Source organism: Columba livia, chromosome 5 (genome assembly GCF_036013475.1).
Source record: "Columba livia isolate bColLiv1 breed racing homer chromosome 5, bColLiv1.pat.W.v2, whole genome shotgun sequence".
Taxonomy (NCBI): Eukaryota; Metazoa; Chordata; class Aves; order Columbiformes; family Columbidae; genus Columba; species Columba livia.
The window spans coordinates 67,646,416-67,673,093 of record NC_088606.1 but is presented as its reverse complement, the minus strand read 5'-3'; the positions used below and the strand labels follow the sequence as shown (position 1 = coordinate 67,673,093).

Here is a 26,678-nt window from a genome sequence, read left to right as displayed (position 1 = left end):
TCCTCCTGCCAAAATAGCTCCGGTTTTGGGTTTGGGATTAAGGTTAAACCAAAACCTGTGAAACCCACCTGAGTGGAGAAGCAGATGCCTGCTGCTGTTCCCTGTGTGCCATTGAAGAAAATTTTCTGATGGGCCTCAAAAATCACAATTATTTTCACAATGTTAATTGAATTCCCCTGCGAAACAAGCCCGGCTGCTTAGCAGACTCACAGAACTTTGACGTCCACCAAACATCCAAAAGTTGCTGTTAACACCAGGATTAAATCTTGAATCTTCTCTTTTCAGACCTGTGCTCGAGCCCTGGGCTGTTGTCACTAACAAATTGCCCTGGAAAACCCGGATCTTCTTCCTCACCTTCACCAACAAGGTTTAAGCCGCCTCTCCAGAGAATGGGAAACATCAGATTTGTGTATAAACTTTATTCTGAAAACAAAACCAAGCACATCGCTTTGACAAGAGGAAAAGACTATGCAAGATACACAATAAAATAAACTAAGGAAAAAAGGGGACAGTGTCATTCTTTCCTCAGCCCGGGCCCTGTCTGGGGTGTGTGACAAGAGGGTGGATCACAACGTCAGAGAGGGAATGGGTTTCTGTCTGAGGTTTCATTTTTAACCATAAACCAGAACCCAGCAGCAAAATCAGGCTCTGAGGGCTCTAAGCTCAGCCCAGCTGTTCTCAGCTTATGCACTAACAGGGGGCAAAATTTTGCTGGAATTGGGATTAAAATTAATTGATTTTCTTTTTGGCACAAAGAGAAGCAAGTACACTAAGGGAGGGCAGAACCCAGACCTGAACCTTGTTAAAGGGAGGCGTTTACCTCATTATTTCACATCTCCTCCCCAACTCCTGCGCGCATCGCCCCAGTTTCTCCTCGTACCCGTTTCCTTTTGGGTGGAGTGCGTCAGGCAGAAAAATCTCTTTATTACCAGCTCCTGCTGCGCTCTCGAGCTGTTCAAATTTGATTTTCTGGTAATATATCAGAGACCGTGGTTGCGATCAGCGTCTCTCTTTAACTGCCGGGTATCCTCTGCTCCCTGTGGCCAAAGTTTGGAACTGCTGAATGCCGCTCCCCAGTTCCCTGCTCCCCAAAACCCCCAAACCGCCCTTGTTTCAGCTCATTTCTCCCCTTGCTGCGTGAGAAGAGGCTTCTCAGAGTCACTAACCTTGTGGCGAAGCACTCGAGCACCATCCTGCCTAGCGCTAACATGCGGGACAGAAAAAATGTTTGTTATCAGCCTAAAAATTCCCGGTTAAGCATAAACCCCCCGCGCGGTGGTTTGCGCTCACCCGGTCGGGTTATTTTCCCTTTTTGGCCTTGGTGGCCGTGGCATTGTTGGTCTTGGCTTTCTTCTTGGCCGAGCCCTTGGTCTCGGGCTCCTTGCGCTTGGCCGAGGTGATGGAGCCCGTCACCTTGAAGAAGTCGTCGAGCCGGCCCTGCGTGCTGCCCTGCCGGCTCTTGCTCAGCCGCTTCACCCCGTTGCGGATCCGCTCTTCGTTGAACTGTTTTTCCCCGCACATGAACCGGACGAGCTCCTCTTCGTTGGGCTCCGTCCACTTCAGCTCCACGGCGTCGGGGTCAACCACGTCGGGCTCCAGAAAGAGCTTCTGGGCCTCTTTGTGCAGCCAGTTCTCGGGCAGAGGGTATTTCTTGGTGTCGATCTGCTGGACGATCTTCTCGATGGTTTTGTGCTCCTTGATGAGCTCCACGGCGCGCTTGGGCCCGATGCCGCGGATGCTCTCGCAGTAGTCGCAGCCCAGGAGGATGCACAGATCCACAAACTGCTCCCAGGTCAGGCCCAAGTCCTGCAGGATCCGGTTCAGGTGGAACTCCTGGATGGGCAGCTTCTTGGTCTCGCTGGCCGTGAGGTGCCGCATCAGGACGGGGCTGCCGAAGGTCAGACAGTCCATGTCTTCCGTGGCAGCCGCGTAAACCTTCCCGGCCTTCACCAGGGCAGCGCAACTGGCTTCTGCCTCCCCTGGCGCCTCCAGGTAGGGGATCCCCATCAGCGTCAGCAGCTTCTTGCACTCGTCATTGTGTTGCTGGGTCACCTTGACCAGCCTCTTGCTGTACTTCTCGATGTTGTTCTCCTCTCCGGCCTCCTGAGCCTCCTGCAGGTGTTTCTCGGCCTCAGCCCGCCGCTCCGTTCGCTTCGCCAGCTCCCCCGATTTCAGCTGGGGGGGTTTGCCGTCGAAGACGTAAACGGGTTTGATGCCGCTCTCCACCATGCGGATGGTGCGGTAGAACATGCCCATCAGGTGGCTGGTGGTCTCGCCCTCCTCGTTCTGCAGCACCTCGGCTCCCTGCCGCACGGCGATCAGGAACTGGTAGATGCTCATGGAGGCGTCGATGGCGACCTTGCGGCCGAAATAAGACTTGATGTCATTCTCCCGGATGGCCCCGGGAGCCACGTCGGCAATGAGCTTGGCCAGGCCATGGATTCCCATCCTGGGGAGAGGAAAAGGGGGTGCTGGGGTCAGCGTGTGGGGTGCAGGGCGGGGGATGCTGGGCTGTGGGGCAGCACCCAAGGACTGGGGACCAAAGGGAGGTGGCTACAAACCATCAGCCCATGGGCTGCACTAGCTGCTGTCATCCTGCTCCCAGCCTCGGCCTCCCCCAGCCAACACAGACCCCTCATCCCCCCTTCACCTCACTCTCCCCCAGCTCACGATTACACCCCCATCCCCCCTCACCTCAGCCTCCTGCAGCCCAGTATTACACCCTCAACCCCATCGTTACCCCCTCTGTACCTCAGCCTCTCCCATCACCCTCCCCTCTCCCAGCCCCATTGTGACCTTTCACCCCTCCACCCCCTTTCCAGCTGTTCTCAGCTTCACCATTACCCCCGCCCCCCCTCACATCTCCCAGCTGCAGCCTCCCCAGCCCTGCCATTATCCCCTCTTCTGCCTCCCTCAACACACCATTCCCTGCCCTCCTTCCATCATTCTCCCCTTCTCCTCCCGCTCTGCTCTGCCCTGGTGAGGCAGCATCTGGAATATTGTGTCCAGCTGTGGCCCCTCAGTTCCAGCAGGACAGGGAACTGCTGGAGAGAGTCCAGCGCAGCCACCAAGATGCTGAAGGGAGTGGAGCATCTCCCGTGTGAGGAAAGGCTGAGGGAGCTGGGGCTCTGGAGCTGGACAAGAGGACACTGAGGGGGGACTCATTCATGTTTCCAGATATCTAAAGGGGGAGTGTCAGGAGGATGGAGCCAGGCTCTTCTGGGTGACAACCAGTGACAGGACAAGGGGCAATGGGTGTAAACTGGAACACAGGAGGTTCCACTTAAATCTGAGAAGAAACTTGTTCCCGGTGAGGGTGCCAGAGCCTGGCCCAGGCTGCCCAGGGGGGTTGTGGAGTCTCCTTCTGTGCAGACATTCCAACCCGCCTGGACACCTTCCTGTGTAACCTCATCTGGGTGTTCCTGCTCCATGGGGGATTGCACTGGATGGGCTCTCCAGGGCCCTTCAGCCCCTGACATCCTGGGATTCTCACCGCAGCCACCACTATCCCTCCCGGGTCCGCCTCATCCTCGCTTAGCCGCCATTATTCCCCGCTCCCTTCTCGCCTCATTCTCCCCTCAGCCTCCATTACCCCCCAGACTCCCCTGAACCGCCGTTTCCCCCCGGGTCCCACCGGCCGCCATTACCCGCCGTCCGCTCCCGCGCTCCAGCCGCAGTGCCCGCCGGGAGCCGCCTGCAGCCAATAGAGAGCGGCTCCCGCTCGCCCCGCCCACCTATCCCGGCGTGCCCCGCGCCCGCTCGCTTCGTTCCGCTTCCGGCGGCGGGAGCGGGAGGCGACGTGTCGGAGCGGAGCGGAGCGGAGGGGGAACCGCGACCTGGCGACATGGTGGGGACCGGGTGGCGACAGGGGACCGGGTGGCGACAGGGGACCGGGTGGCGACAGGGGCCTGGAGCTGCGGTCAGGGGCCGTGAGCGGAAGCCGGAACTGGGGACCGCGGTTGGCGGCCGGTCCAGGCCCGGGGTCCCGCTCACCGTGTCCCTGTCCCCGCAGGAGCTGGAGGCCATGAGCAGATACACCAGCCCGGTGAACCCCGCCGTGTTCCCGCACCTCACCGTGGTGCTGCTGGCCATCGGCATGTTCTTCACCGCCTGGTTCTTCGTGTATCCCCAGGCTGGAGGCGGGAGGGAGACGGGGAGGGGGGTTCGGGGTGAAGATGGAGGGGTTGGAGGGAAATGGGGGGTCCCCTCCCCTGGGCCGCCGTTCCCGCCTTAACCCCCGGGCCGCAGCTATGAAGTGACTTCTACCAAGTACACGCGGGACATCTACAAGGAGCTGCTGATCTCGCTGGTGGCGTCGCTCTTCATGGGCTTCGGCGTCCTGTTTCTGCTGCTCTGGGTCGGGATCTACGTGTGAGGCCCAGCCCGCGGAGCGGCCGGTACCGCCCGGGAGCGTCCCGCTGCTGTGAGCTCCGGGTCCCAGCGCCCGGCGGGGCGCGGGGGGTGCGGGAGGCGTCAGCAGCCGCTCTGTACAGAGTCCTGAGCCGAATTCAGGACGTGGAAATGGCTTCCAACGGGGGACGTTGTCTCACCAACTCCATCTCTTGTTCGCTTCCAGGTGTGGAGCCCCAGAACCTCGTTTTGTATTTCTTTTCTACTTCACCAACAGAACGTGTATCAGGCACGGACCGTTCTCTGCCAGCCAAGCAAACCATACCTGAATAAAACTGGATCCGTGATGCACAAGGGTTTGTCTTTAGATATCTTTTTCTAAACCACTTTGATATCAGCAGCTGGGGATGGGCCCCATGGTTATCACAGTTTTCCACGTCCGTGTACGGACGTTTCAGTGTCACCTCGTGCAGCCAAACTCCAGGAATCGAGCACTTCCCACTTCTTCCTCATCCTGCCCCACCTCCCTAAGCTCGACCTTTGGCACCGTCGTGTTCCCACACCCTTTTTTCTGGTGGGATCTGCCTGTTCTCATCCCCAAACAGCAGCTTTGTGGTGCTCCCTTTATTTACTCCTCGTTTATTTACGGCGTGCCTGACTATTTTTAGAGATAGCTTTGACTTTGTAGCCCAGCTTTTCAAAGCCAGATCTCAACATCTGAAATTCAACAGGTAAAGTCCTAATTTGTCTGGGAAGGAAGTTTTCCCTCTGCAGATGCCCCAACCTCTGAGATGTGAGTAACAAGTGCTTTATTTTACTACCTGTTGGAAAATATGCCCCGTAGCAGCCGCAGCCTGTTCTGACCTGCAGGCTCCCGCTGATTAACGACGCCGCGGTTCCTCCGTCTCGTGGGAAGCACTTTTATAACCTCTTGTTGCAGAGGGAGGAACGTGCCAGGAGCCGCCCTTGGATACAAAGCAGTATTTATATATTTATTTATACGGGCATATTTACCTCCAGCATAAAACAAAGTCTAAATAAGCCAAACAAAACCAACCCAAAGTGAGGAATCTAGAGATTCAGCACTCGAAATTCAGCAAAATATAAATATAAGTCAGAAAAGAAAGGAGGGAAAACCACGCTTGTTCCCCACAAATAAAAAACGATGATCAATAATAACCTGCTACGAATGCGACTACAAACTCGCTGGCAATATACAGTGATTAAAGCTGTGACGGCAACATTTAAACCAAACAAATTAGTGCTTTACTTGTTGTTTTTGCTTAATTCTCGCAGCGGAGGCGTAGTCTCTATTTACAGGCTTTAAGCTCTAGCGGTAGGACAGAACGTTTGCGAATTTGCTTTTGAAACAAACTCCGAAACAGCCAAAGTTTGGCCTCGTTTCCGCGCTCCTTTCCTGCCAAGGGTGTCGAGAGAGACGACGAAGCGTCGAGTTCCCAGCGAAAAGGGCGGATTTGCCCCAAACTCCGGCTCAGCGCTCCCTCCGTCCCGTGCAGGGCGAGGCCTGATTGTTAATTCTCGTGTTACTGATTGGGGATGGGGAAACGCATCTTCAGTTTGGGCCAAAACACCTTTTTTTGGGGGGGAATTGATGCAAACGGCTGTTCCCGCAGGTGCAGAAGCAATCCTGCGCCTCTTCTGTTGTGACAAAACCCTTCGGAGCTCCTCGCTGCGCAGCGGCTGCTGGAACTGGTGTATGTTTTGTGACGCATTTTAAGACAAAAGACCAATATCGCGATATTAGATGCTAAAAACTGCATTTTCCCCTCTTTTGGTGGCGAGGATTGCCGTCAGCCCGCGGCTGCGCAACAGCGCGCGTGGGTCACGCTGGACTTCGCCCTCGAGTTGTTCGTGAGTGACCTGGCCACCGGTTTTGAGGCACATGGGGGGAACCCACCGGTCCCTCGCAGTCCCGTTTAGCAGAAAAAAGGCACTAAAAGCTTTTCCTGTTGCCCTTCAGGCACTTGGTTTGCGGGGGGCATTGTGAACCCCATCGCAGGGACACCCGAGAGGCTCCATCTCCTCTCCGGCTGCTGCTCGCAGTGCGTTTCTGGCGATTGGATTGATTCTTCCCCCTCCAGATGTGTTTTTTTTCCTCGCAGTGGGACAAGATGTACATGTGGGGGGGTCAGGGACGAAGATCTGACCTGAAACCGCCCTAAAAACAAAGCGGTTTTGGCAGCACAGACGCTGCGTCCTGTTGGTGTCACAGGGAACCACCGAGCTGCGGCCGCTTCGCTGCAACGAGTTCTGAGCTGCGGTGACAGGAGAGAAAACTGTCCCCAGAGAAGGGAGAGGAGGGTTCCCGGAGGAAGAATCTCTCTGGGTTACAAAAAAGTACAGCTCAGACCTCAGGACCTGGTTTAGGCTCAGCCTCCAGAAACGCTGATGTCACCTGGAACCGGGTCTGGCACGGCCCAGCTGAGCTCAGTGACCACGGTGGTTTCCTGTGCCACACGCGCAGCTCAGAAGGGACGGGATTACGAGACCCATTTACACGGCTTAAAAAATCAAAATCCAAATACAGTTCAGTAGTTTAGCAAGTTAAGAACTTGTAACAGTAAAATACCCCAAATAGACTCAACAAAACTGCTTTGCAAGTGACAATGACGGTCCGGTCGCTGCCGTCCCCGCAGTGGGGACCCGATGGCTGGGGACGTGGTGGAGCCACCTCGGTGTCCCCAGCTGGGCTCTGCTGGTGGCCTCGCTCCCGCACATCTGGGCAGAGGTGGCCGCAGTGACCTGAGAACCGACCAGGCGGCCAAATATTAAGCAGGTCCCACGGCATGAACGCAGGTGATTTTTCTCCCGAGCGTCCCCACGCGTGGCACGGCCTCCGCAGCGGCGTTTGGGGGGTTCCGGAGTCGATCCGTCCAGATTGGAGATGATGAAAGCGAAGAGAACAGTGAGGAGGGGACAGATGGGGCTGACGTTGAAGCTGCACCTTCTCGTGTCCCCAGAGGACAGTCCAGGGTCCCCGGGGCTCTGTGGAGCCAACAGGAGGAGCAGCAACTCCAGTGTACGACTTCCAGTAGGACCAGGCACAGCGGCGCCTTTTCCAGGCCAAACTCCGGCGTTCCGCGCTGGGAAAAGGGCTCCAGTGTCGAGCAAATTCCAGTGTTTGTGAAGAAACTGGCGTGGCACAACGGGGACCAGCGCGGGACGGAGCCACCGCCCGCAGCCGGTCCGGTGCGACGCTTCCAAATCCAGTGTCGTGCGGGGAGGGAGAATCGACAGGGGACACAAGCGTCCCCGTAAAGGGACAGAGAGGGATATTTGGGGTGGTGTGGGATGTTGCGAGGTGACCCCGGGAGGTCCAAGGGGGCCGGTCGTGGTTTTTTGTGGTTTATGTCCTACGTTCTGCGTGCGCTTTGGTGCTGGTGGCACCGGCTGCGACCAAACCGGCTCCACGTCCCACGGGGAGCCGGGGGCGAGCGGAGGAGGGTGGGCGGGAGTGTCCCCAGTGTCACCAGTTCCTCTCTCCGGTGCGAGGGTGCTGGTGCTGCCAGGACTCACTCACAGAGCCAGTAGAACTGGAAATAATAGTCGGTGAAAAGGCGTCCCAGGTGCTCGGGAGCAGAACTGCAGTTGGCTTGGCCCTGGGAGAGACACAAAGAGCTTGTAGAGGGGAGTGGGACACATTTGGGGTGTGAATTATGCGCTGGGGCAGAGAAAAATCATCCTCCCGCTGTCTGTGTCACTGCAGAAGGTGTTCAAGAGTACATTTCATATTAAAGCCGCCTTTTTGATACAGTCAAGGTTTTCACCTTAAGGCAGGGGTGTCAAACTCATTTTCTCCAGGGGCCACATGAGCCTCGCGGTTGCCTTCAAAGGGTGGAATGTAATTTTAGGCCTGTATAAATGTCTAGTATTTTCAAAACTAAAATTAACCTATCAGTCTTTGAGAGGATATTTTTCATCTGTTTTTAAAAAGTTAGTAAGCATAAAATGCCCATTTATAATGAGTTAAATGTATTTGCTATTAAACACAGAGAGAAAAACACGTTACCCGTTTGGCGGAGTTTATAAACATGTAGGCTGGTAGAAAACAGCACAGTGCTAGAACAAGAATACCAGTAAAACCAACTATTTGGGGTTTACTAGTACACTCAGAAAACATTCTAACCAGAAAGCAGAGCTGTCTGTGTCACTGCGGAAGGTGACGGCTGTGACAGGGCTCTCGGCGCAATGTGGCCGCTAAACCTGCCATGGGGAACGATTGGACTCGATCTTTTCCAACCAGAAAGGGTTCTGTGGCCGCATCGCTCTCCTGCTCAGCCCCGGACAAGAGGAAAGAGGCAGGAGGTGCTGGTACTCACCGGCTGCGCGATTCTGAAGTGGTAGGTGAACTCCTGGAAAGCCAACATGACCAGGGGCCAGCGGTGCGTGGAGTCCTGAGGAGAGAGGAGAGAGGAGGCTGAGCACCGGGCACGTTCTCCCTGTCGAGGAGCCACAGCCACGTGCTGTCGAGGGGGGAACGACGTCCCCGAGGGCAGAACGGAGCTGGGCTGAGCGGGGCGAGGCGAAACTCGAGGGGAGAAGGGTCTGACGCGGGTTCCACACGCACAGAGCTGCAAAATCCCGGCTTCCCCCGAAGAGATTTTGTTGGGATGCGTTACGGCAGCGCACAGCTCCGCGTGTGAGCCCCGTCCTGGGGCTCGTGGGGAGTTGGGCGGGGTAGAAATAAAGGATCACAGAATCATTTAGGTTGGAAAAGCCCCTCATTGAGTCCGACCGTTCCCCACCCCTGGCACTGCCCCATGTCCTGAGAACCTCATGTCCGTCTGTCCAGCCCTCCAGGGATGGTGACTCCAGCACTGCCCTGGGCAGCCTGTTCCAATGCCCCACAGCCCTTTGGGGAAGAAATTGTTCCCCAGATCCAACCTCAACCTCTCCTGGCGCAACCTGGGGCCGTTTCTCCCTCCCGGCGGGTCAGCATCGCTCTGGGATGACGCGAGGTGCGTGGATTTATTTTCTGAGCTGTACCTGTGCGTCTGCGGCGTCGCTGGAGCTGTTGGTGCTGGCGCTGTCCTGGCACGGGTCGCTGGAGACGAGGCCACAGAGGGAGACGGACACGGCAGAGGAGGAGCTGGGGAGAGAAGAGATGCTGACACCCTGCTGTCCCTGCACAGGGACACCGCGGCCACACAGCGCAGGGTCCACGTGACTTCAGGGGGACCCAAACAGCCCAGAGACGAGCCCTGCGCACTCACTTCATCTCCAGGGTCAGGTTGGTGTTCACGGCCGTGAGCTGGCTGACAGGGATGCGGTAGGTGACGTTTCCAGCCCTGGGGACACAGAGAGAGCGTCAGAGCTCCCCGAGATGGCCAGGACAGGACCCCAACTTTGTCTTGGGCTCAGACTTTAGAGGGAACAGCTTCCCAGGCTGCTTCCCCAGGTCGAGCACGTCACGAAACGCAATTTTGGGAAGGACTCGGAGCCTCAGCTCCTCTGGCCGAAAAGCAGCACAGGGTGAAGCAGAAAACAGCCCGAGGCTCCAGGAGCAGCTTCCCCCAGAGCTCCCGAGGGGCTGCAGCCCCGGCCCCGCTCACCTGCACGTCCCGGCGGCTGCGCAGTGCTGGGGCTGGATGGGCAGGTCGATCTCCAGGATCCGGACGGAGCTCAGCACCGGGACTGGCCCTGTGGGGAGAAAAATGGACTATTTAGGAACAGCAAAGCTATGGCAGCTGGGAACGCTGGTTGGACTCAATGATCTTGAGGGGCTTTTCCAACCAAAGTGATTGTGTGACTCTATAAACCAGCCCTAATGCCATGTCCAGGTATGGGATGTGCCCCAGGCTGTGCCAGCTGCTGGCCATCAACACTCCTCTCTGCCGCCAGCACAACCGAATTTGTGCACTTATTCCTCTCGATCTGATACAGAAATGGCTGAGCAAGCCGAGATGGGGGTGAGAACGGAGATGCTGGTACAGCAGCCTCAGGAGGGAACCAGCAACTGGTTTATACGGCCAGAAAGGGCAGCGAGGAGGAAGAGGAAGGGCAGGGCTGGAAGGTGAATCTGGCTGCACTGGGAGAACTGGTGGCAAACAGACCACAGGGTGGGGACACAGCGAGATCCAGGTGGTTGAGGAGAGAAGCCAGGACTCTGGTGCCACTGTAGGGAGGGAAGCAAACCGGGTTCACCTACCGTCCGTGCCGGGCTGCTCGGTGTGCGGCCGCTCGCTCGCCGGCTGCCGGAGGCTGCGCCGCTGCCGCTGGCCCAGCGCGGAGCTGCTGCGGGGGAGCCAGAGCTGGGACACGGACTTGGCTTTGGCCTGGAGGTGGGTGAAGGGGGCGGAGGGGCTGGCGGCGGGGCTGCCGAAGCTCTGAGACCTGTCAGGGGTCTTGGGCCACTTGGCGTAGGAGGCGGCTTTCCCGGCCATGCCCCTGGATTTGGCTTTGATGTTTGTCACCGGCTGGAGGGAGGTCTGGCTTTGGTCTGTGGAGAAAAGGGGAGAGAAAAGTGGTGGTGAGAGGCAGAGAGAGGCCGGCAGCACTTGGAATCACAGAACCACGGGATGGGTGGGGCTGAAGGTCCCTCTGTAGATCCCCAGCCCCACCTGCTCATGCAGGATCACAGAGCAGATCACACAGGATCCCAGGGGGTTGAATGTCTCAGAGGAGACTCCACAGCCGCTCTGGGCAGCCTGGGCCAGGCTCTGGCACCTCCCAGCAAAGACGTTTCTGCTCACGTTCACATGGAGCCTCCTGTGTTTCAGTCTGTGCCCGTTGCCCCTCACCCTGGCGTTGGGCACCACTGAACAGAGTCTGGTCCATCCTCTGACACCCACCCTGAGATACTGATCCATTGATCACATCCCTCTCAGCTTCTCCAGCTCAACAGCCCCAGCTCTCTCAGTGTCTCCGCATCACAAAGATGCTCCAGACCCCTCAGCATCTTTGTGTCCCTGTGCTGGACTCTCTACAGTAATTCCTTGTCCTTCTTAAACTGGGGAGCCCAGAACTGGACACACAACGCCAGATGTGGCCCCAACAGGGCAAAGCAGGGGGATTCACCTCCTTGACCTGTTGACCGCACTCTTCCTCACGCACCCCAGGTGCCATTTGCTTTCGTGGTCACACAGGCATGTGAGGGAGCAAACAAAGCTGCTCCTGACCTTGTGCTGGCAGTGCTGTGGACTCCGTGGTGCGGAGCAAACCCAACGCGTTTTGAAGGGTCCTTGTCGCAACGTGCAGTGGGAGGAGAGGAGGTGAGAGGGGCCGGGGACACGAGGTGGGACAGACGCAGCTCAGTGTTGTACCAGCATCTCCGGGGTGTCTGGACTGGTACTTACCCGTCCGGTTAGTGGCACGAGTGGGACTGGTCTCAGAGGGGACAACAGAGATGTTGGTGGGAGCAGCGGAGCAGCAGACGGAGAAACACGGGGGGCTGAAGCAGGCGAGCACGCCGGGACCGGGTAAGATGAAGGATAAGTCATGTGTGTCCTCTGGGACTGCGGGGAAACAGCAGGGACACGTGGAGGGACATTGAGCAGGAGCAGCGCCAAGTGTCCCCGACATCCCTCCCGCAAAACCAGAGCCCCAGCACCTTCCAGCAGGGAAACAGAACGGTCCTGGCACAGGGGAGCAGCCACGTTCACCACCCGCACCACGGCCCATAGAATCATTTTGGGTGGAAAAGCCCCTCGAGATCATCGAGTCCACCCGTTCCCCCACCCCTGGCACTGCCCCATGTCCTGAGAACCTCATGTCCGTCTGTCCAGCCCTCCAGGGATGGTGACTCCAGCACTGCCCTGAGCAGCCTGTTCCAATGCCCCACAGCCCTTTGGGGAAGAAATTGTTCCCCAGATCCAACCTCAACCTCCCCTGGTGCAACTTGAGGCCGTTTCCTCTCATCACTTGTTCCTGGGGAGCAGAGCTCGACCCCCCTGGCTCCAAGCTCCTTTCAGGTGTTTGCAGAGACGGAGCCGTCACCATGTCCACCTACCGTGGTGCGTGGGGGTCCTGCCACCGGTTCCGTCTGACGCGGCCGTGGATCGCACCAGCTGCGTTTTATCGACATTCTGGCTCGACCTGAAACGCAGAAAAACGCGGGTGAAAACCTCCAGCACGGGGTTCAACGGGGTCACTGGCAGAGAGACGCGGCTGGGGCGGCGAGCGGGCGGCGGAGCAGCACAGGGGTGAGGAGCAGAGGCTGCAGTGAGCTGGGACAAGAACGGCAGGAGAGAGGCAGCAAGGCACAGAGACAGCGAGGAGAGCCGGAAAACGTCCCAGCACATCGTGTGGCAGCCCCACGTCTGGCAGGGTGAAGCCAGAGGGTTCAGAGGACACCAGCCACACTCCCTCGATGCTCGTGGTGGCACAGGGTGCGCTCAGTGCGTTTGAATCCCAGCAGCCATCTCCGGGGTGGATTTATACTCTCTGATCTCAAAATATTAAGCCATAACGGGCTCCAGGCGCTCACCATCCCTTCTGGGAGGTGCCCCTTATCTCTTGGAGACAAACTGTTCCTCGCTTTGTTGTTCTGAGAAACACGCACCATCCCACCCAGCTTCACTCCACGGAACCTCGGTGGTTTCGCTGCAGCTCCGCGGCTCAGAGCTGAGGCAGATGTGGAGGGAGGAACCGCTGCCCGGGGCTGCTTGTCCCCCATCTGCACAGGAACCCTCAGCAACACGATTTCTGGGCACCTGTGACTGCCTACGGAGATACGGGATAACCCCAGGAGATATGTGATAAACCCAGGCCCTGTCCTTCAGGGGTTGCACCTGCCCGCTGAGCAGGAATTTGTCCTGAGTTCCTACCAAAGACGTGTACGATTTTACCTGCCCAGACCCTCCCCAGGCCCAGGAGCGGCTCAGTTTGACCAGCCCCACGTTTTCCTCGTCCTGTGCCCACATCTTGTCTCTCCCCTCAGCACCGCTCAAGGTTTCTCACAGATAAACGGAGCTTTCACTCATTTAGAGGAATCAAAACACTTTGTCACCTGCAAGACTTCTCTTATTACATTTCTCTTTCTAGTGGAAGGACACCCAATGCTGGGTCTCCTGGTGGGAATGTGGGCACCAGCCTCTGGAATTAACCCTCAGCCCAGCCAAAACCCTCCCCTGTCCCTCACGTTCCCCCACTCGTCACCGCTCTCCCTTCCTGGCTTTGTCTTGCAATTCCTTCTTTAATAGTTTCCTGTGAACACCCCATTGTGGAGCTCTTAGAAGAACAAATTAATTGCATTTTCCACTGCTTTTTATGCAGGGTTTTATTCGAAGGGTGCTGAAAGACAGGGATGGTTTGTTTTTCTTTTAAGGGACGTATTTTGCAGCAGCCCCGCACATCCCTTCATCCAGGCGCTTTACCTACTTTACTCAGCTTTCCCTCCTCAGGACCTTTCCAAACATTCCCAGCGCTGATGGCTCATAAAAATAGATAATTTAGGGTTTTTTTTCTGTCCTGTACTTGAGAGTGACCCCCCACAACAAAGCTCCCTCATATATGAAGAGAGGGTAGGAACAGCGCTTTGGCTAATTCTTCAAAGTCTTCATCATTTTGCATACTCCCTCCGCTCTTCCCAAAGCTCCTGCTTTGCTTGTAGTATGTAATTTCTTTATTTAGTTTTGGATTAATTGGTTCTTCTATCTCCTAATCCTAATCCCCCCTTCCTGACCAGGTCTGTAATCCTTCTTTCTGGACTCCCACTTGCTGAGATATATTCATATCCCTTTCTTTGCTTTCAATGTAGCTGAAGGTTCTTGTTTTTCTGCGGTGTGGATGGAAAAAAGAAGAGGAATTAAGGGATGCAGCAATTAAATAGTGGGATAAGGAAACAGTAACATACCGTGGACATAGAGCGACCGGCACCCCAGGGCCCCTGTGCCGAAAGAGGGCCAGGAGACAGGCGGTGGGCACGGCAAAAGAGCTACGGGGCACGGGACGGAGGTGGGGAGGTCGGGAGGAGATGGGGAGGACAAAGAGAAATTAAAAGAGGATGTGGAAGGTAATGGAAATGAAAAGACAAGAATTGGAAAATTAAAGAGAAAGCGGAAAGAAAAATGGGTTGGATGAAAAATGCAACCAGAAGAGGAGGGAGAGAAACAGGAAAGGAAGAAGAGAGAGAGAAAAAGAGACTCGTTATCTGGTACCGCGAGGCCCCCAAGGAGCGAAATGTGCCCGAAGTGACGCTGGGGCCATTCCCCCAGTGCTCAATCCACACTAAAACCACTGTTTGCAGAGGAAAACTCCTGCCCAGAACAGACTGGTCCAGCCCCACTGCAAACTGTGTGGCGACGCTGTTTTACTCCGAAGAACATTCAGAGCGGCCATGAACGGCTTTGTGAGCAGCCAAACAGCGGCATATTTCCTTTTCCTCCTCTGCTCCTCACTTCTCGCTCCAGATAATTAAACTGCGACATGTTTGGTTGGCTTGACAGCTTGACTCCCTGGAACCGCGCTCAGTAACCCCACAGTGGCTGGTTTTCTGTGATTCAAACCCCTTTTTCCCGGTCACCGCATCCCTCCCACCGAGCCCAGAGGCACCAACCCCTCGATATCCACCAGATCCTCCTCGCTGCGCAAGCTCAGCACGTAGAGCGTGGACATGGACACCACACTGGAAGAAAAACAACAAAGAGAAAGGTACGGGCTGAGGACAGGCACGGGGCAAGGGACACATTGAGGGACTGATCTGCTTCTGAATTTCAGTCCACGAATGAAGCCGCAGGTTCACGTTCCCTCACCGCACAGCCCAGGGATGGTGTGGGGCGAACCGATGAGCCGGAGACCTCACCTGAACGCCATGATGACGACCAGGGCGATGATGGTGCCCTGCAGGAAGCGCTGGCTGATGCAGGCCTGTTCCGGGACAACCGATGGGGACTGCAAGAGAAAAACACCCCAAAAATAAATTCCAGACTCCATAGCGCTCCCATCCTCACACAGAGCCCAACCAGCCCATCTCACACTCAATTCCTCCTCCCCTGCAAACCCTGAACCCTGCCGAGCAGAAGCCAGATAACAGCTTCATTAGGGATGGAACAATAAAAGGGAATAGATAGGGTCTCTTCCTCTGCAGAACATGTAAGAAAATGCATGAGGACCACGCAGACAACCATTCTTGGACAAACCACCCTCCCCCATGTAGCATCGCTCCTTTGGGAGCAATTTCTTACCTTGCTGGCTACTTTGTGGGGTCTCTTTTTGTGGGGGACGCTTCCCGTGCGGCTGAACTGGCTCCCAGTTTGGCTGCGAGGAGAAAAGGAGGAACAGGGCTGAGCTGTGCAGGGACAGCGCTCGGGGAGGTTGCCGGGATTTCTGGTATGGGGGGATCTCTGTGTGACAGTCACAGACCCCTGTCACTTCATCTGCTCAGGGTCATTGCCCAGAGAGCCTGAATTCTACCCCAAAACCTACATGAGCTCAGTGTCATAGTTTTGCAAGCATGAGAAACTCTTTGTCCTGAAAATGCCATTCACTTTCTCTAGGGAAACCAGGAGACAATTTAATACTGGTGTGTTTTGGGCTGGTATGTGTGTGTCAGACCTGTCTCACCAATCTCAGCTCCTAGAATCTACCCCAGGCCAAACGACAATGGCCAACACCCTATAATTCCTTCCCATCTCCCCTTTCCCAAGCTGAGCTGTCGCTCAGGGCTGTTTGGGCTCAAAAAAGGACAATTTCCACGTTGCTCCCATGCCCTCAGCCCGTACCTGAACGCCCCAGAGCTCACGGTTGACTTCATGCTGTCCAGCCGCTTGAGCTTGGCCAGTTTGTGACTCCACCTCTCCAGCTCGTCGATGCGGGTCTCCAGGTTGTCAGTCAGCTTGCAAAGCTCCTTCACGGCTCCCACGTTCTCCATGAAGATGCGCTCCTGCCAGGGAAGAGGTTGGAAGATTAAGTGGTCCGGCACATGGAGGAACTCCTGCTCCCACGGGTCTGGTGGCCCTGACAGCTCGCCCATGCCCTGTCCCAGGGGAAAGGCCACAAAACACCTGGCTCTGGGGCTCGAGAATCATCCAACATGGCACATCCAGATTTCTACAGCCCCTGGGCGCAAGAACAAGAGATACCATGGAATCATAGAATCGTTTTGGTTGGAAAAGCCCCTCAAGATTAGAGTCCAACTGTTCCCCCAGCCCTGGCACTGCCCCATGTCCCGAGAACCTCATGTCCGTCTGTCCAACCCTCCAGGGATGGTGACTCCAGCACTGCCCTGGGCAGCCTGTTCAATGCCCCACAGCCCTTTGGGCAAGAAATTGTTCCCACATCCAACCTCAACCTCCCCTGGTGCAACTTGAGGCCGTTTCCTCTGCTCCTGGCGCTTGTTCCTGGGGAGCAGAGCCCGACCCCCCCTGGCTCCAAGCTCCTTTCAGGCAGTTCAGAGATCAGAAGGTCTCCAGCTGCTGAGCTGTGGCCCGAGGAGGAGAACATGGGACAGCAATGGCCTGGCCACGGGCAGATGGGACAGAAAACGTCACTCTGACAGCTCCTGCCAGCTGGAGATGTAACCGCAGGGCTCGAGGCTTCCACAAAGGAGAAAAGAGGCACTAAGTTGAGCCCTGGCTGCTCCTACTTGGGACAGAGCGATGCAGGAGGGAGCTGGTGGCTTTGGGAGGCTGGCTGTCCCCTCAGGGAGGCTGTCCCCTCGTGTGTGACATGGGACGCTGTCCCCTCGACACCTCGAGCCACAAACGGGCTGCCACAGGTGACGGAGAGGTCAGGCAGCCCGGTGCTCTGGGTTATCTTGACATAACCACCTTATCTTATCGAGAAAGGAGAGATTATGACTAAGAGCCTCCCCTCAGGAGGCTGCCAACAAGGAGCCCTGTTCTGAGGGAGATGCTGCCAACTTTTCACCAAGATCAGGCCGGTTCCTCCCTGCCGATCTCTGCTGCTCCTGACGTCGAGGGACCAGCCAGGGCTGAAGCTCAGAGGGGTGGTGTTGGCTTAGAAACGTTTCCCAGGCATCACAATTTCCCCTCGTCCAGTGTTGTTTTTCAGCTCGGCAACTCCCTTGAACCAGGTTCAACAGCCCCTCCCTGCCCCTCCGCGCTGCCACCGACCTTGTTCACCACCAGAAAGTTCTCAAGGGTCTTCCCGTTGGAAAACACCAGGTCCCCGGTGTCCTTCACGGCTTCGGGGAGGATCTCCTGCACCTCCTGGGCGATGACGCCTGTGCGGGAACAAGGTGTTCTGGGCAGGGTCCTCCTGCCAGAGCTCCTTCTCCGCGCCGTGTGGGCGTTGGCAGGAACCCTGCTCACCCTTCGGATAAAGCTGGTTCCCCAATTACATGCACAAGGGTATTTCCATCCCCCCTGTGTAATGTGTGCCCTGAGTACCCCTGGGGAGAGGTGGGTACACGGAGAAGCCCTATAAACCACCCAAAGAGGGAGTTGCTTTACATTTTTAAATAAATATTATATTTGTCTATATATATTAATGTATACTTCTTTAACTTTTAATATCTACATTTATATCTATAACACCTTATATACAACTTTTATATATGTATAAAATTAGAAATTATATATTGTTATGTCATGTCATATTATATTATGTCATGTTATGTCATATTATGTTATATTATGTCATATTATATTGTGTCACGTTATGTCATATTATGTTATATTATGTCATATTATATTATGTCACGTTATGTTATATTATGTTATGTCATGTTATGTTATGTTATATTATGTCATATTATGTTATATTATATCGTATTGTATTATATATAATATATACTACATTATAATTTATAAGTACAAAATAATAAATTAGAAATTATAAAATTTACATGTAACATTATTTATATATTTATAAAGACATACAAATATATTTTATATACTTATATAAAATATATAATTAATTTAATATTTAAATAAATATTTAAAAATAATAGTCATTTTAGTTTTTACTAAAAGCTTCTAGATCAGAAGCCCGGTCTCTCCCACCCCTGGCCCGGGGCTGCCCCCGGCAGCGCCGCTCGGCACCGCGGACAGAACGCCGCTGTCGGCCGCAGACCCCAGAGGACCCCGCGGTGTGACACGGGGCACGTACCCGTCTCCGAGGCACCGTCGATGCCCACCGTGGCCGCAAACTCCGGCTTGTAGTTGTAGTGGACCAGCCGCATGCGGGAGATCCTCTTCAGCTGCTCCGTGGTGTCCACCTGCGACAAAACAGACACACCAGCTCCTAAGCGGGGGTGCTGCTTCCTAAACTCCCACAAATCTGACCTTGAAGCAGCAAAACCCACCATGGTTTGCAGTAAAACGGTTGTGAGATGGTGCTGAGCGCTGCCCCAACCGGCCACGGGGACAAACGGTGGGGTTAATACCCAGTTCTTGTCACTGGACAAGTCCCTTGGGCAGTGAAACCAGGAGGAACCAAGTCCCATTGCACAGCCAGGCACAGGGTAGGTCTCATAAATATGAGACGTGATTGTACCCAGATTTTCTGGCTGGGAACATCCAGCTGAGAGGATTTTGGAGCAGAGTGGAGGCTCTGGCAAACCCTGGTGTGGATTAATCTCTTTCCAGTTTTGTAACTTCTGCGTTTGTAGTTCTGGCTAACAGTGGAAGAGCCAAAATTCATAAGAAATGGTGGACAGGCTGCGCTTGGGACAGCCAGACTTCTAAGACACTTCCCATTGGGTCAACAAAAGCTCAGCTTGCCTGTAAGGACTATGTCAGAATCAGCAGCTCACAAGGACACTCACACTTTCTGCGGTGCCTCTTTAGGCCCCTGATCACCCCAAACTGTGGCTCGTACCTCCTGGATGTCCTCCTTCACCCGCAGGTCCGACGGGTGCATCAGCGAACCCATGACCTTCACGTTGCCGTGGACCACCAGGGCTTCGTCGGGGCGGTCCGTGTTGATGCCGACCCGGCCGTGGTGGAACACGGTGTCGGGGAGCTGGGCTCGCTGCCAGAGCACGTCGCTGTCGCTCTCAAACTGCCCGGGGTTGGAGGCCTGGGGAGAGACGGGGACGTGGGGATGAAAAGCGGTGGTAGCAGAACCAGGGAGACGGATAGACGGACAGAGAAAGGCCAGAGGTCAAGGATGGCCGTGGAGGTGCGAAATGGAGCTTTGGGAAGTGCCAGGGATCCACTGCCAGCACCAGCACAGATCCCAGCCGGGCCTGACACCCCTGGCATCATCTGCTGCCCTGCAGGAACCCCGGCTCTGCCTGCTCTGATCCATAAAGGAATATCATAGCATCACGGAGTCATTTTGGGTGGAAAAGCCCCTCGAGATCATGGAGTCCAACTGTTCCCCCACCCCTGGCACTGCCCCATGTCCTGAGAACCTCATGTCCGTCTGTCCAACCCTCCAGGGCTGGTGACTCCAGCACTGCCCTGGGCAGCCTGTTCCAATGCCCGACAGCCCTTTGGGGAAGAAATTGTTCCCCACATCCAACCTCAACCTCCCCTGGTGCAACTTGAGGCCGTTTCCTCTGCTCCTGGCACTTGTTCCTGGGGAGCAGAGCCCGACCCCCCTGGCTCCAAGCTCCTTTCAGGCAGTTCAGAGATCAGAAGGTCTCCCCTCAGCTCCTGTTCTCCAGAAAACATCCTTGTTTTCTGTAGCCACCTGGTATCTCAGCACTCAGAGCTGCTCCAACAACCCCAACTGGAACCACACAGCACAGCAGGAGACCAAATAACACGGCGGTTGTTGCTCCTGGGTCCCAAATCCCAGGGGTTCTACCCAGAACATCCAATAAAGGGCTGCGGGGTGTCTGCAGAGGCTGAGGAAGCACAGAGGGACTTACTCTGACGATGATGCGCTCCGAGATGTGGGCTGCCAGCGTGTAGTTCTGGTTCTGCGCGTGTGCCTGCAAGGCCACCACCAGCATGAAATACCTGCCGAGAGGGGACAGAGGTCAGGGCGCCGTCCCGTGCTCAGAAGGGTTTGGAGAAGGCACCTGAGCTCTCACCTCTGGTCGGGGTTGGGTTTGCCTTTCTTGCGCATGTTGTTGGCCGTGGTCTCGCTGAAGTGCAGCCGCCCCACGGTGACCTTGGTGACCTGCTCCGGAGGCAGGTTGACCCTGAGGAAAGGAGAACAGAGAGAGAACGGTCTTGAGGGAACAGCCATCTCCTGGTCTGCTCCACCACGGAAGGTCTACGAACTGGGCATGGAGTGGGGAATGTAAAGAGAGGAAAACTTTGCTGTGGGAAACGGAGGAGAAAACTGAAGAGTGTGATACCCACAGGCATCCTGGGATCTCTCCACCCTCTCCTGCTATTGCTGGTTCCCGGTGAACTCCCCCACGTGAACACACCCCGGCAACACTCACGTGACGGGGTTGAAGGGCCGTTTGCTGCGGTCGGACTGCGACTGCTCGATGTTGATGGACTGGTTCAAGGCCTCGAGCTGGAGAGAAAGATTTGGGCATGTGGCAAAGGGTGGAAAGCTGAGACCTTTCCCCCATCCCACCTCTTTCCCCCGGCACAGGACAGCTCTCTGCCCCCCTGTGACTCAGTACAACCAAATTCCAACACCCAACATGAGCGTGGTTGTTCTCCAAACATGGGTGCCCACCTTGAGGGTGAAAGGATCTTCCCAAGGTGCCCGTGTACCTCAAGAGTCAAAGGTGAGGCAGAGGCAGCTCTGAAGACACCCAGGCAGTGATTGAGCCCATCTTAGGACCCATCGTTCAAGATCTGCCTTCAGCGCCTTCCTACACCTTAGCACATGAAGATGGGGTGTTGCCTGATCCCAACCATCCACCAAACACCCCTCTTCCCTGTGCGATTTGCTCCTGGCCCTTGGCTCCCACTTGCCTTCACTCCGTGCAGCTTCAGGTAGAAGCACTCCAAGGGTTTCAGGCCCTCGGGGGTCTTCACATACTTGGGATCTCCAAGCATGCCGATGTAGACCGTGACTTGGAAGTGATTCTTCTTCTGGCACACAAAGGCATCGTCGCCCACGGAGAAGTTGAACCCTTTGTCAGCGTCAACGCGGTACGTGAGCATGGGGCTGCGGAAACGGCAGCAGGCGTTAGAATCACAGAATCATTTTGGGTGGAAAAGCCCCTCGAGATCATCGAGTCCAACCATAACCCACCCCTGGCACTGCCCCATGTCCTGAGAACCTCATGTCCGTCTGTCCAGCCCTCCAGGGATGGTGACTCCAGCACTGCCCTGGGCAGCCTGTTCCAATGCCCCACAGCCCTTTGGGGAAGAAATTGTTCCCACATCCAACCTCAACCTCCCCTGGCGCAACTTGAGGCCGTTTCCTCTGCTCCTGGCGCTCGTTCCTGGGGAGCAGAGCCCGACCCCCCTGGCTCCAAGCTCCTTTCAGACAGTTCAGAGATCAGAAGGTCTCCCCTCAGCTCCTGTTCTCCAGGATTCGATGAGCGTCCTGGGGCAACCACCCCTCTATATGCTGTGCTATAGCACTAATACTATAAACAAGGTAAATATGAGCCACAACAGACTAGCATCTCCTTTCCAAGGGCTGCTCCTAACAAGAGCAAGCTGCTTAAGCCTGGCTTAACACACGCTGGAGTTCCCCAGGTCCAAAGCCCAGAGCGGAGCCCTGGGTGCCGGATCGTGCTGGATTCCTGCCGAAATCACAACCACCTGCTGTGAAGGAAGCTTCCAGGTCCCAGCGAGCAGGTCTGGAGGAGGAGGAGGAAGATGAGGGGGCCCCATGAACACACACCAGCTGGAGATGTTTAATCTACATCTCTTTAATGGGCTGGTTACCATGGGAACGAGGGAAATATGTGGCCTTTGCAGCAAAGTCCCCTTTCTCTCACCACCCAAAGAGCCAGACCTGGGCTGGTGGGGCCCCCAGAACGCTGCTCACCCGGCGCTGGGGGAAGGAGACATCTCTCATCCCCCCTCCCCATCCAAGAGAGCCAGCAGAACACCGAAATCCCGTTGTTTTTCATCAAAGCACTGTGGGTGAGGTGAGGATATCAGCCTTTGACATCAGGCTTAACAGTTACAGAGCGCTCTTCCACAAAAGCAAAGCACTTCTGACTTCCACCTCTTCATACAGACAGACAGACGGATACACAGACAGATGGATACTGCCCAGAGCAATGGGAGGTGGGGACAGACTGACAGTGACGGACGAGGGGGACAGCAGCGGAATTTGGGAAGCAGGAGATACAGCCAGGTCACTCGTGCCGCCCTGGTGTCCCTGGGCTGGTCACCTCCTTTGTTCTAGGAGGAAAATTATTCTTAAGGGGTTAATGGGGATGAAACCTGGGGGTATTTCCAGGCAGTCATGAGTAACTGCTCATCTCTTACACCCCAGGGACCCGGGGCTGCCGCGCGGGGCCCCGAACACAACCCAGGCGGTGGGAGCAGAGCGCTACCTTAGCCCAGAAACACGAGAGGAATTCCCCTCGCTCACCCTCCTCCCTGCCCCCAATTCTCCGTCTGGCTCTTCTGGATGGGAATTGTGGTTTGGGCTGGTCCGAGCACCCCCGAGCACCCACGACCCACCCCTTGGTTTGTACCAGAGAAAGCCGAGGAGAGGGAGGGTCTGACCCAACTTCCAAACCGCGCTGGTTAACCAAAACACGCTCTGGTTTTCCTCACTCAAACCGACGGCTGCTAAACACGTGGCGATAGAGCGGAGCCAGGCTCCAGGATCCCCTGCAGCTCCTATTCTGGTGTTTTTTTGTTGTAAATCCCACCTGGAAGCAGCAAACCCACTCCCCACTGCCACACGGTGTGGGGACAGCACGGCCTGAAGCACCACAAAGACTTTGGTGACACTTACAAAACAACATTCTCCACTTCATTTTAACCCATGGGGACCTTAGAATCACCACCACGTGTCCCTCCTGAGACGTGGTGTCTGTGTGGGGGTAGGAGAAGGAAGGGCAGGTGACCCCAAGGTCCTGGGATTAGGGGTGACACCCACCGACGACAAGTCAACAGCCCCAGGGCAACCAAAGCCATAGTGGCTTTTCCCAGGGAGAACGAGGGGGTCAGAGAGCAAAACGTCAGGAACAAAAGGATTATTTTAGCCAAAACGCTCCCCATGACAAAAGCAGATTAAGGCCAGAACAGAGGAGGGAGGTTTCTCCAGTTCGGGTGAGGGTGGGAGGTGACAACCCCCCCCAGCCACGTCTGGCGTCACACACAAAGGAGGAGGGAGCACCCTCGTCCTCCACGTTCATGTGTAAAGTGAAAAACACCACAAAGAAAAATGTGTCTCTGATGGAAAGGGAACCCTACAGGGACCTGCAGCCAACAGCAGGTTGTCAGAGGATGCTCACACACCTCAGTTTCCTCTCTGGAAGAAAAGTCTCCCCCATTTCTCTTCTCCTTCCTTCCAGGTTCCCCAATATCTCACCCACTCCAAAGATGTAACATCTGGAGAGCCCCTAATTCAAGGGCCACTCGCTAATTCCACACAGTCCCCGCTTTGTTTCTCTGCCAGGATACAACCACCAGGATGGAGGAACCTCCAGTTGAGCGATCCATCCTGAGCGATCCATCACAACGGGATCAGCCCAACTGGGGCCAGCACCGTGTGTCACCTACCCCAAAAACACATCCAGCAGGACTGGACCACATCACACAACTCTGTATCCCATTGGTGAGACCCAGGATCTGCAGCAAAACCAGGTTTAGTGCTGTTTATAAAGACAGCTGCGGAGTGAAATCTCAGGCTTATCCCGCAGACCTGAGGTTCAGGGGACAGCACCGGTTGGCTTGGTGGGAAGCGAGCGGCGCCAGCCCAGTTCCCGGGGTGAGAGGCTCTGGGCTCGGCACGGGGATGTTTCCGTGGAGCAAAGCTCTGCCATTTACCAGCTGCTTTCCCTCAACCCCTCCACAATCGGGCAGCGGGAGGAGGAGCTGTCAGGGAGACGAATGAGCCCTGCTCGCAGGAGTAAAGGAGCAAAGTGCCCCGTCCCACCGCTGCTGCAGACCAGCGAACTCCTCCGGAAGGTTCAGCGAGCCCGAAACCACTAAACTAGTGCAAAAGGCCAACAAAAAATATAAAAGTACTATCAATAAAGCTAAGCCAGAGACTTGGGTCTCCAACCAACACAGATTCCTCAGCCCACGTTAAAAAAGCTTGAGACACAAACCCAGCGAGACAAGACACAGATTTTCCAGGCACCTCCACTCGAATCCAAGCAGTAACTCTCCGCTCCTTTCTTTCCTCCATTTCCTTAACCCAGCCTAATTCTAGGTAGTCCCGTCTCAAAACTAAACCTGCGTAGTTCATACGAGCCCGGCTTCCCTTTGCTCTTCTCGTGGCAGAGGGGGCTGCCCCACATCTGCCTGGGGATGGGGAATCTGCTGCCGCTCACACGACTAAATTCACTGCACAGGTCTCTGGGGAGGCAGAAAAAGCTACTTAGGAACTCTAGAATGAGTTGAAGTCCCTCCTGTGCATCCCCCATCTCATCAGTGGCTGAGATGGAACCTGGCCCCACGATATAGCCCAGAACAGCAGAAAATGAGAACATTTCAGTGATGGATACGAGTGGACTCAATGATCTTAAGTGTATTTTCCAACCTAAATGATTCTACACTAAGGGACCATAATCCTGTGTGTGCAAGAGAAGAACACAGGATACTATTTAACAGTATTTTTTGCCCTGTAAGATTATACTTTGCATGGAATGTTCCACATAAATCCATGGCCTAAACTATTCTGTTTAGGTTCAAAAATATATTAAATAAAGTACTGATAAAGCAATTATTCCCCTCGCCCAACAGAAAGCGTCGTGCCCAGATGCAGCAGCACAGCTGGATCTCTCCTGTGCAGCAGGAACCACCAGATTTCTTTTGGACCCCACTATTTTTGAGGCAGAAGAGGAGGAAACACCATGAAATGGAATAATTCCCCTGTGTGGAGGCGGCTTCTATGGGCTCCGGCATCCTGAGGGCTCCGTCTCCCTCCTCGACCTGCCCCTTGGTCTCTTTTCTTAAGAACAAGAGCAGGAAAAAAACATCAGATAATTGAAATTCCTGGGGCTGTGAAGAGGTTGTGAGCACCTGGATCACGGGGGAAAAACATCTGTTCCCTCCATGGGCAGGAAAATCCACCGGCACACACAAACTAAAAGACCATTTGGAGCAAAAACCAGCCTGGGAATGGTCGATCCTCGCTTTATGATCTCAGAGGAAACTAAACTCACGGATCTCTAACAGACACACTTGTTGAGTATACCCCAAAGGCAGAAAGGATGGAAGAGGCTCCTACCTACTAAAACCTGAATTAGACAACCGAAGGAAATGCCATTCTAGGAGAAGGAGAATCAATCTTTTGGTGTTTCCCATAGATCTGCTCTGCTGTGGTGCTGTAGTGGGAGAATTAAGTGATCTTAAATGTAGACAGTGATGCAGGTTCAGCCTGCGTGGGTTCTCCTCGAGCCCCAAACCCACCACAAAGGACGGAGAATCCGCCAAGGTAGCATGTAAATAAAAATGAATCAATCAACCCTTGACCTCAACCCTTAATTCTGGTCAAATCCAGCTGCACAACAAACTGCACGTGGGTTCCTAAAACCTCCGTGAAGTCAGTTAAAAGGAATTTACCCATTACACAACGGGATGACGACCTAAATGCCGCAGAAGGAGGTTTGCTTGAAGTCTTAAAAGCAGGTTTTAGGTGAGTGAGCCCAAAGACGGCGGCAGAGCAGGGCTGGGTTTGCACAAGCTTAAAGCTGATCAACATTATGGAAATGGTTTAGTAAACCAGGAGTAACCAAGTCGCCAAGTCGCCCTTCCCTCCTGCCACGGCTGGGGAAACCACAGGAAACACATTTTACATGGGATGGAATGTCACCAAAGAAGCGACCGACTCCAACAGCCGTGGGAACAACCCATCGCGTGTCCCGTCGCTGAAGACGACACAAGGCCTGGGGTTATTTGGTATCACGGACACCAAATATCACAGCGCCCCCTCCTCCGTGTCCCCCCAAGAGGAGGAGGAGGAGCGGGGGGTGGGTTTGCTGGGCGAGCGGTTCCTGGAAGCCAACCTGCCGCTTGCCAGCTCCCTGTCACCTCCCAGGAATGCAGGGAGGGTGTCTCGAGCCAGGCTGAAGTGGTTCTAGATGATCTCCAGCCACCCGTGCTATGTGTTGGCTAGAAAACCTTAATACTTGTTTCAAAATCCAGGCCCTTGCTAAGCCTGGGCAGGAGGAAAAGGCGCTGCTGGTCCAAACCGCGCTCAGGGCAAGGCTGGATTTGCTAACACAACCCTCCATGGCAGACCAAGGCTGAACTGCCACCAAACCTGTTTGATTATCACCCAAGCTGCTGAATTGTCACCCAAGCTGCCGAACCGCCTTCTGCCGGCTCCTACAGCACCAGCCCCATCTCCTGACCCTCCCTCAGAGAAATAATCTTCCCGATGGCAAAGGTAGAGCAGGG

At 55.1% G+C, this 26,678-nt stretch overlaps 3 protein-coding genes across 7 annotated transcripts in view; 1 reads left to right on the top strand and 2 right to left on the bottom strand.

Moving 5' to 3' along the window:
- Positions 1-404: 404 nt before the first annotated feature.
- On the bottom strand, positions 405-3,746 carry FEN1 (flap structure-specific endonuclease 1). Of its 2 annotated transcripts, none has more exons than XM_065066435.1 (2): positions 3,648-3,746; positions 405-2,449 (listed from the first exon to the last, which is right to left on the bottom strand). In XM_065066435.1, the coding sequence occupies exon 2, from the start codon at positions 2,446-2,448 to the stop codon at positions 1,300-1,302; it is 1,149 nt and encodes a 382-aa protein (XP_064922507.1). In that variant the 5' UTR covers position 2,449; positions 3,648-3,746; the 3' UTR covers positions 405-1,299. The 2 variants fall into 2 exon arrangements, with proteins under 2 accessions (XP_064922507.1, XP_064922508.1); XM_065066436.1 differs by having other exon boundaries at positions 3,635-3,687.
- On the top strand, positions 3,723-4,704 carry TMEM258 (transmembrane protein 258). 2 transcript variants are annotated; one of them, XM_065066495.1, is made up of 4 exons: positions 3,723-3,847; positions 4,013-4,122; positions 4,249-4,397; positions 4,577-4,704. In XM_065066495.1, exons 1-3 carry the CDS (start codon positions 3,845-3,847, stop codon positions 4,373-4,375), a joined length of 240 nt encoding a protein of 79 aa, XP_064922567.1. In that variant the 5' UTR covers positions 3,723-3,844; the 3' UTR covers positions 4,376-4,397; positions 4,577-4,704. The 2 variants fall into 2 exon arrangements, with proteins under 2 accessions (XP_064922567.1, XP_064922566.1); XM_065066494.1 differs by having other exon boundaries at positions 4,249-4,423.
- Positions 4,705-5,316: 612 nt separating this feature from the next.
- Positions 5,317-26,678, bottom strand: part of MYRF (myelin regulatory factor) — a 53,543-nt gene continuing 32,181 nt past the window's right edge. For 2 of the 3 annotated variants that reach the window (XM_065066347.1, XM_021282500.2), the window contains exons 8-27: positions 21,105-21,300; positions 20,618-20,694; positions 20,258-20,368; positions 20,093-20,183; positions 19,093-19,293; positions 18,382-18,490; positions 17,385-17,494; positions 16,032-16,192; positions 15,495-15,567; positions 15,113-15,201; positions 14,867-14,935; positions 14,165-14,245; positions 12,320-12,405; positions 11,667-11,825; positions 10,520-10,810; positions 9,924-10,011; positions 9,585-9,659; positions 9,358-9,460; positions 8,691-8,765; positions 5,317-7,970 (exon numbers count right to left, since the gene is read on the bottom strand). In XM_065066347.1, the coding sequence (XP_064922419.1) occupies positions 7,884-7,970; positions 8,691-8,765; positions 9,358-9,460; positions 9,585-9,659; positions 9,924-10,011; positions 10,520-10,810; positions 11,667-11,825; positions 12,320-12,405; positions 14,165-14,245; positions 14,867-14,935; positions 15,113-15,201; positions 15,495-15,567; positions 16,032-16,192; positions 17,385-17,494; positions 18,382-18,490; positions 19,093-19,293; positions 20,093-20,183; positions 20,258-20,368; positions 20,618-20,694; positions 21,105-21,300 (2,332 nt within the window). In that variant the 3' untranslated portion in view covers positions 5,317-7,883. The remainder of the gene's footprint in view (positions 7,971-8,690; positions 8,766-9,357; positions 9,461-9,584; positions 9,660-9,923; positions 10,012-10,519; positions 10,811-11,666; positions 11,826-12,319; positions 12,406-14,164; positions 14,246-14,866; positions 14,936-15,112; positions 15,202-15,494; positions 15,568-16,031; positions 16,193-17,384; positions 17,495-18,381; positions 18,491-19,092; positions 19,294-20,092; positions 20,184-20,257; positions 20,369-20,617; positions 20,695-21,104; positions 21,301-26,678) is intronic. The other variant, XM_065066348.1, reaches the window with a different exon arrangement.

What these genes read in the sequence shown, in the direction of transcription:
- FEN1 (XM_065066435.1), bottom strand. Translation starts at nt 2,448, where the DNA reads ATGGGAATCCATGGCCTGGCCAAGCTCATTGCCGACGTGGCTCCCGGG.
- TMEM258 (XM_065066495.1), top strand. An exon ending in TTCACCGCCTGGTTCTTCGT is followed by an intron (nt 4,123 to 4,248) that starts GTATCCCCAGGC and finishes CCCGGGCCGCAG; the next exon opens with CTATGAAGTGACTTCTACCA.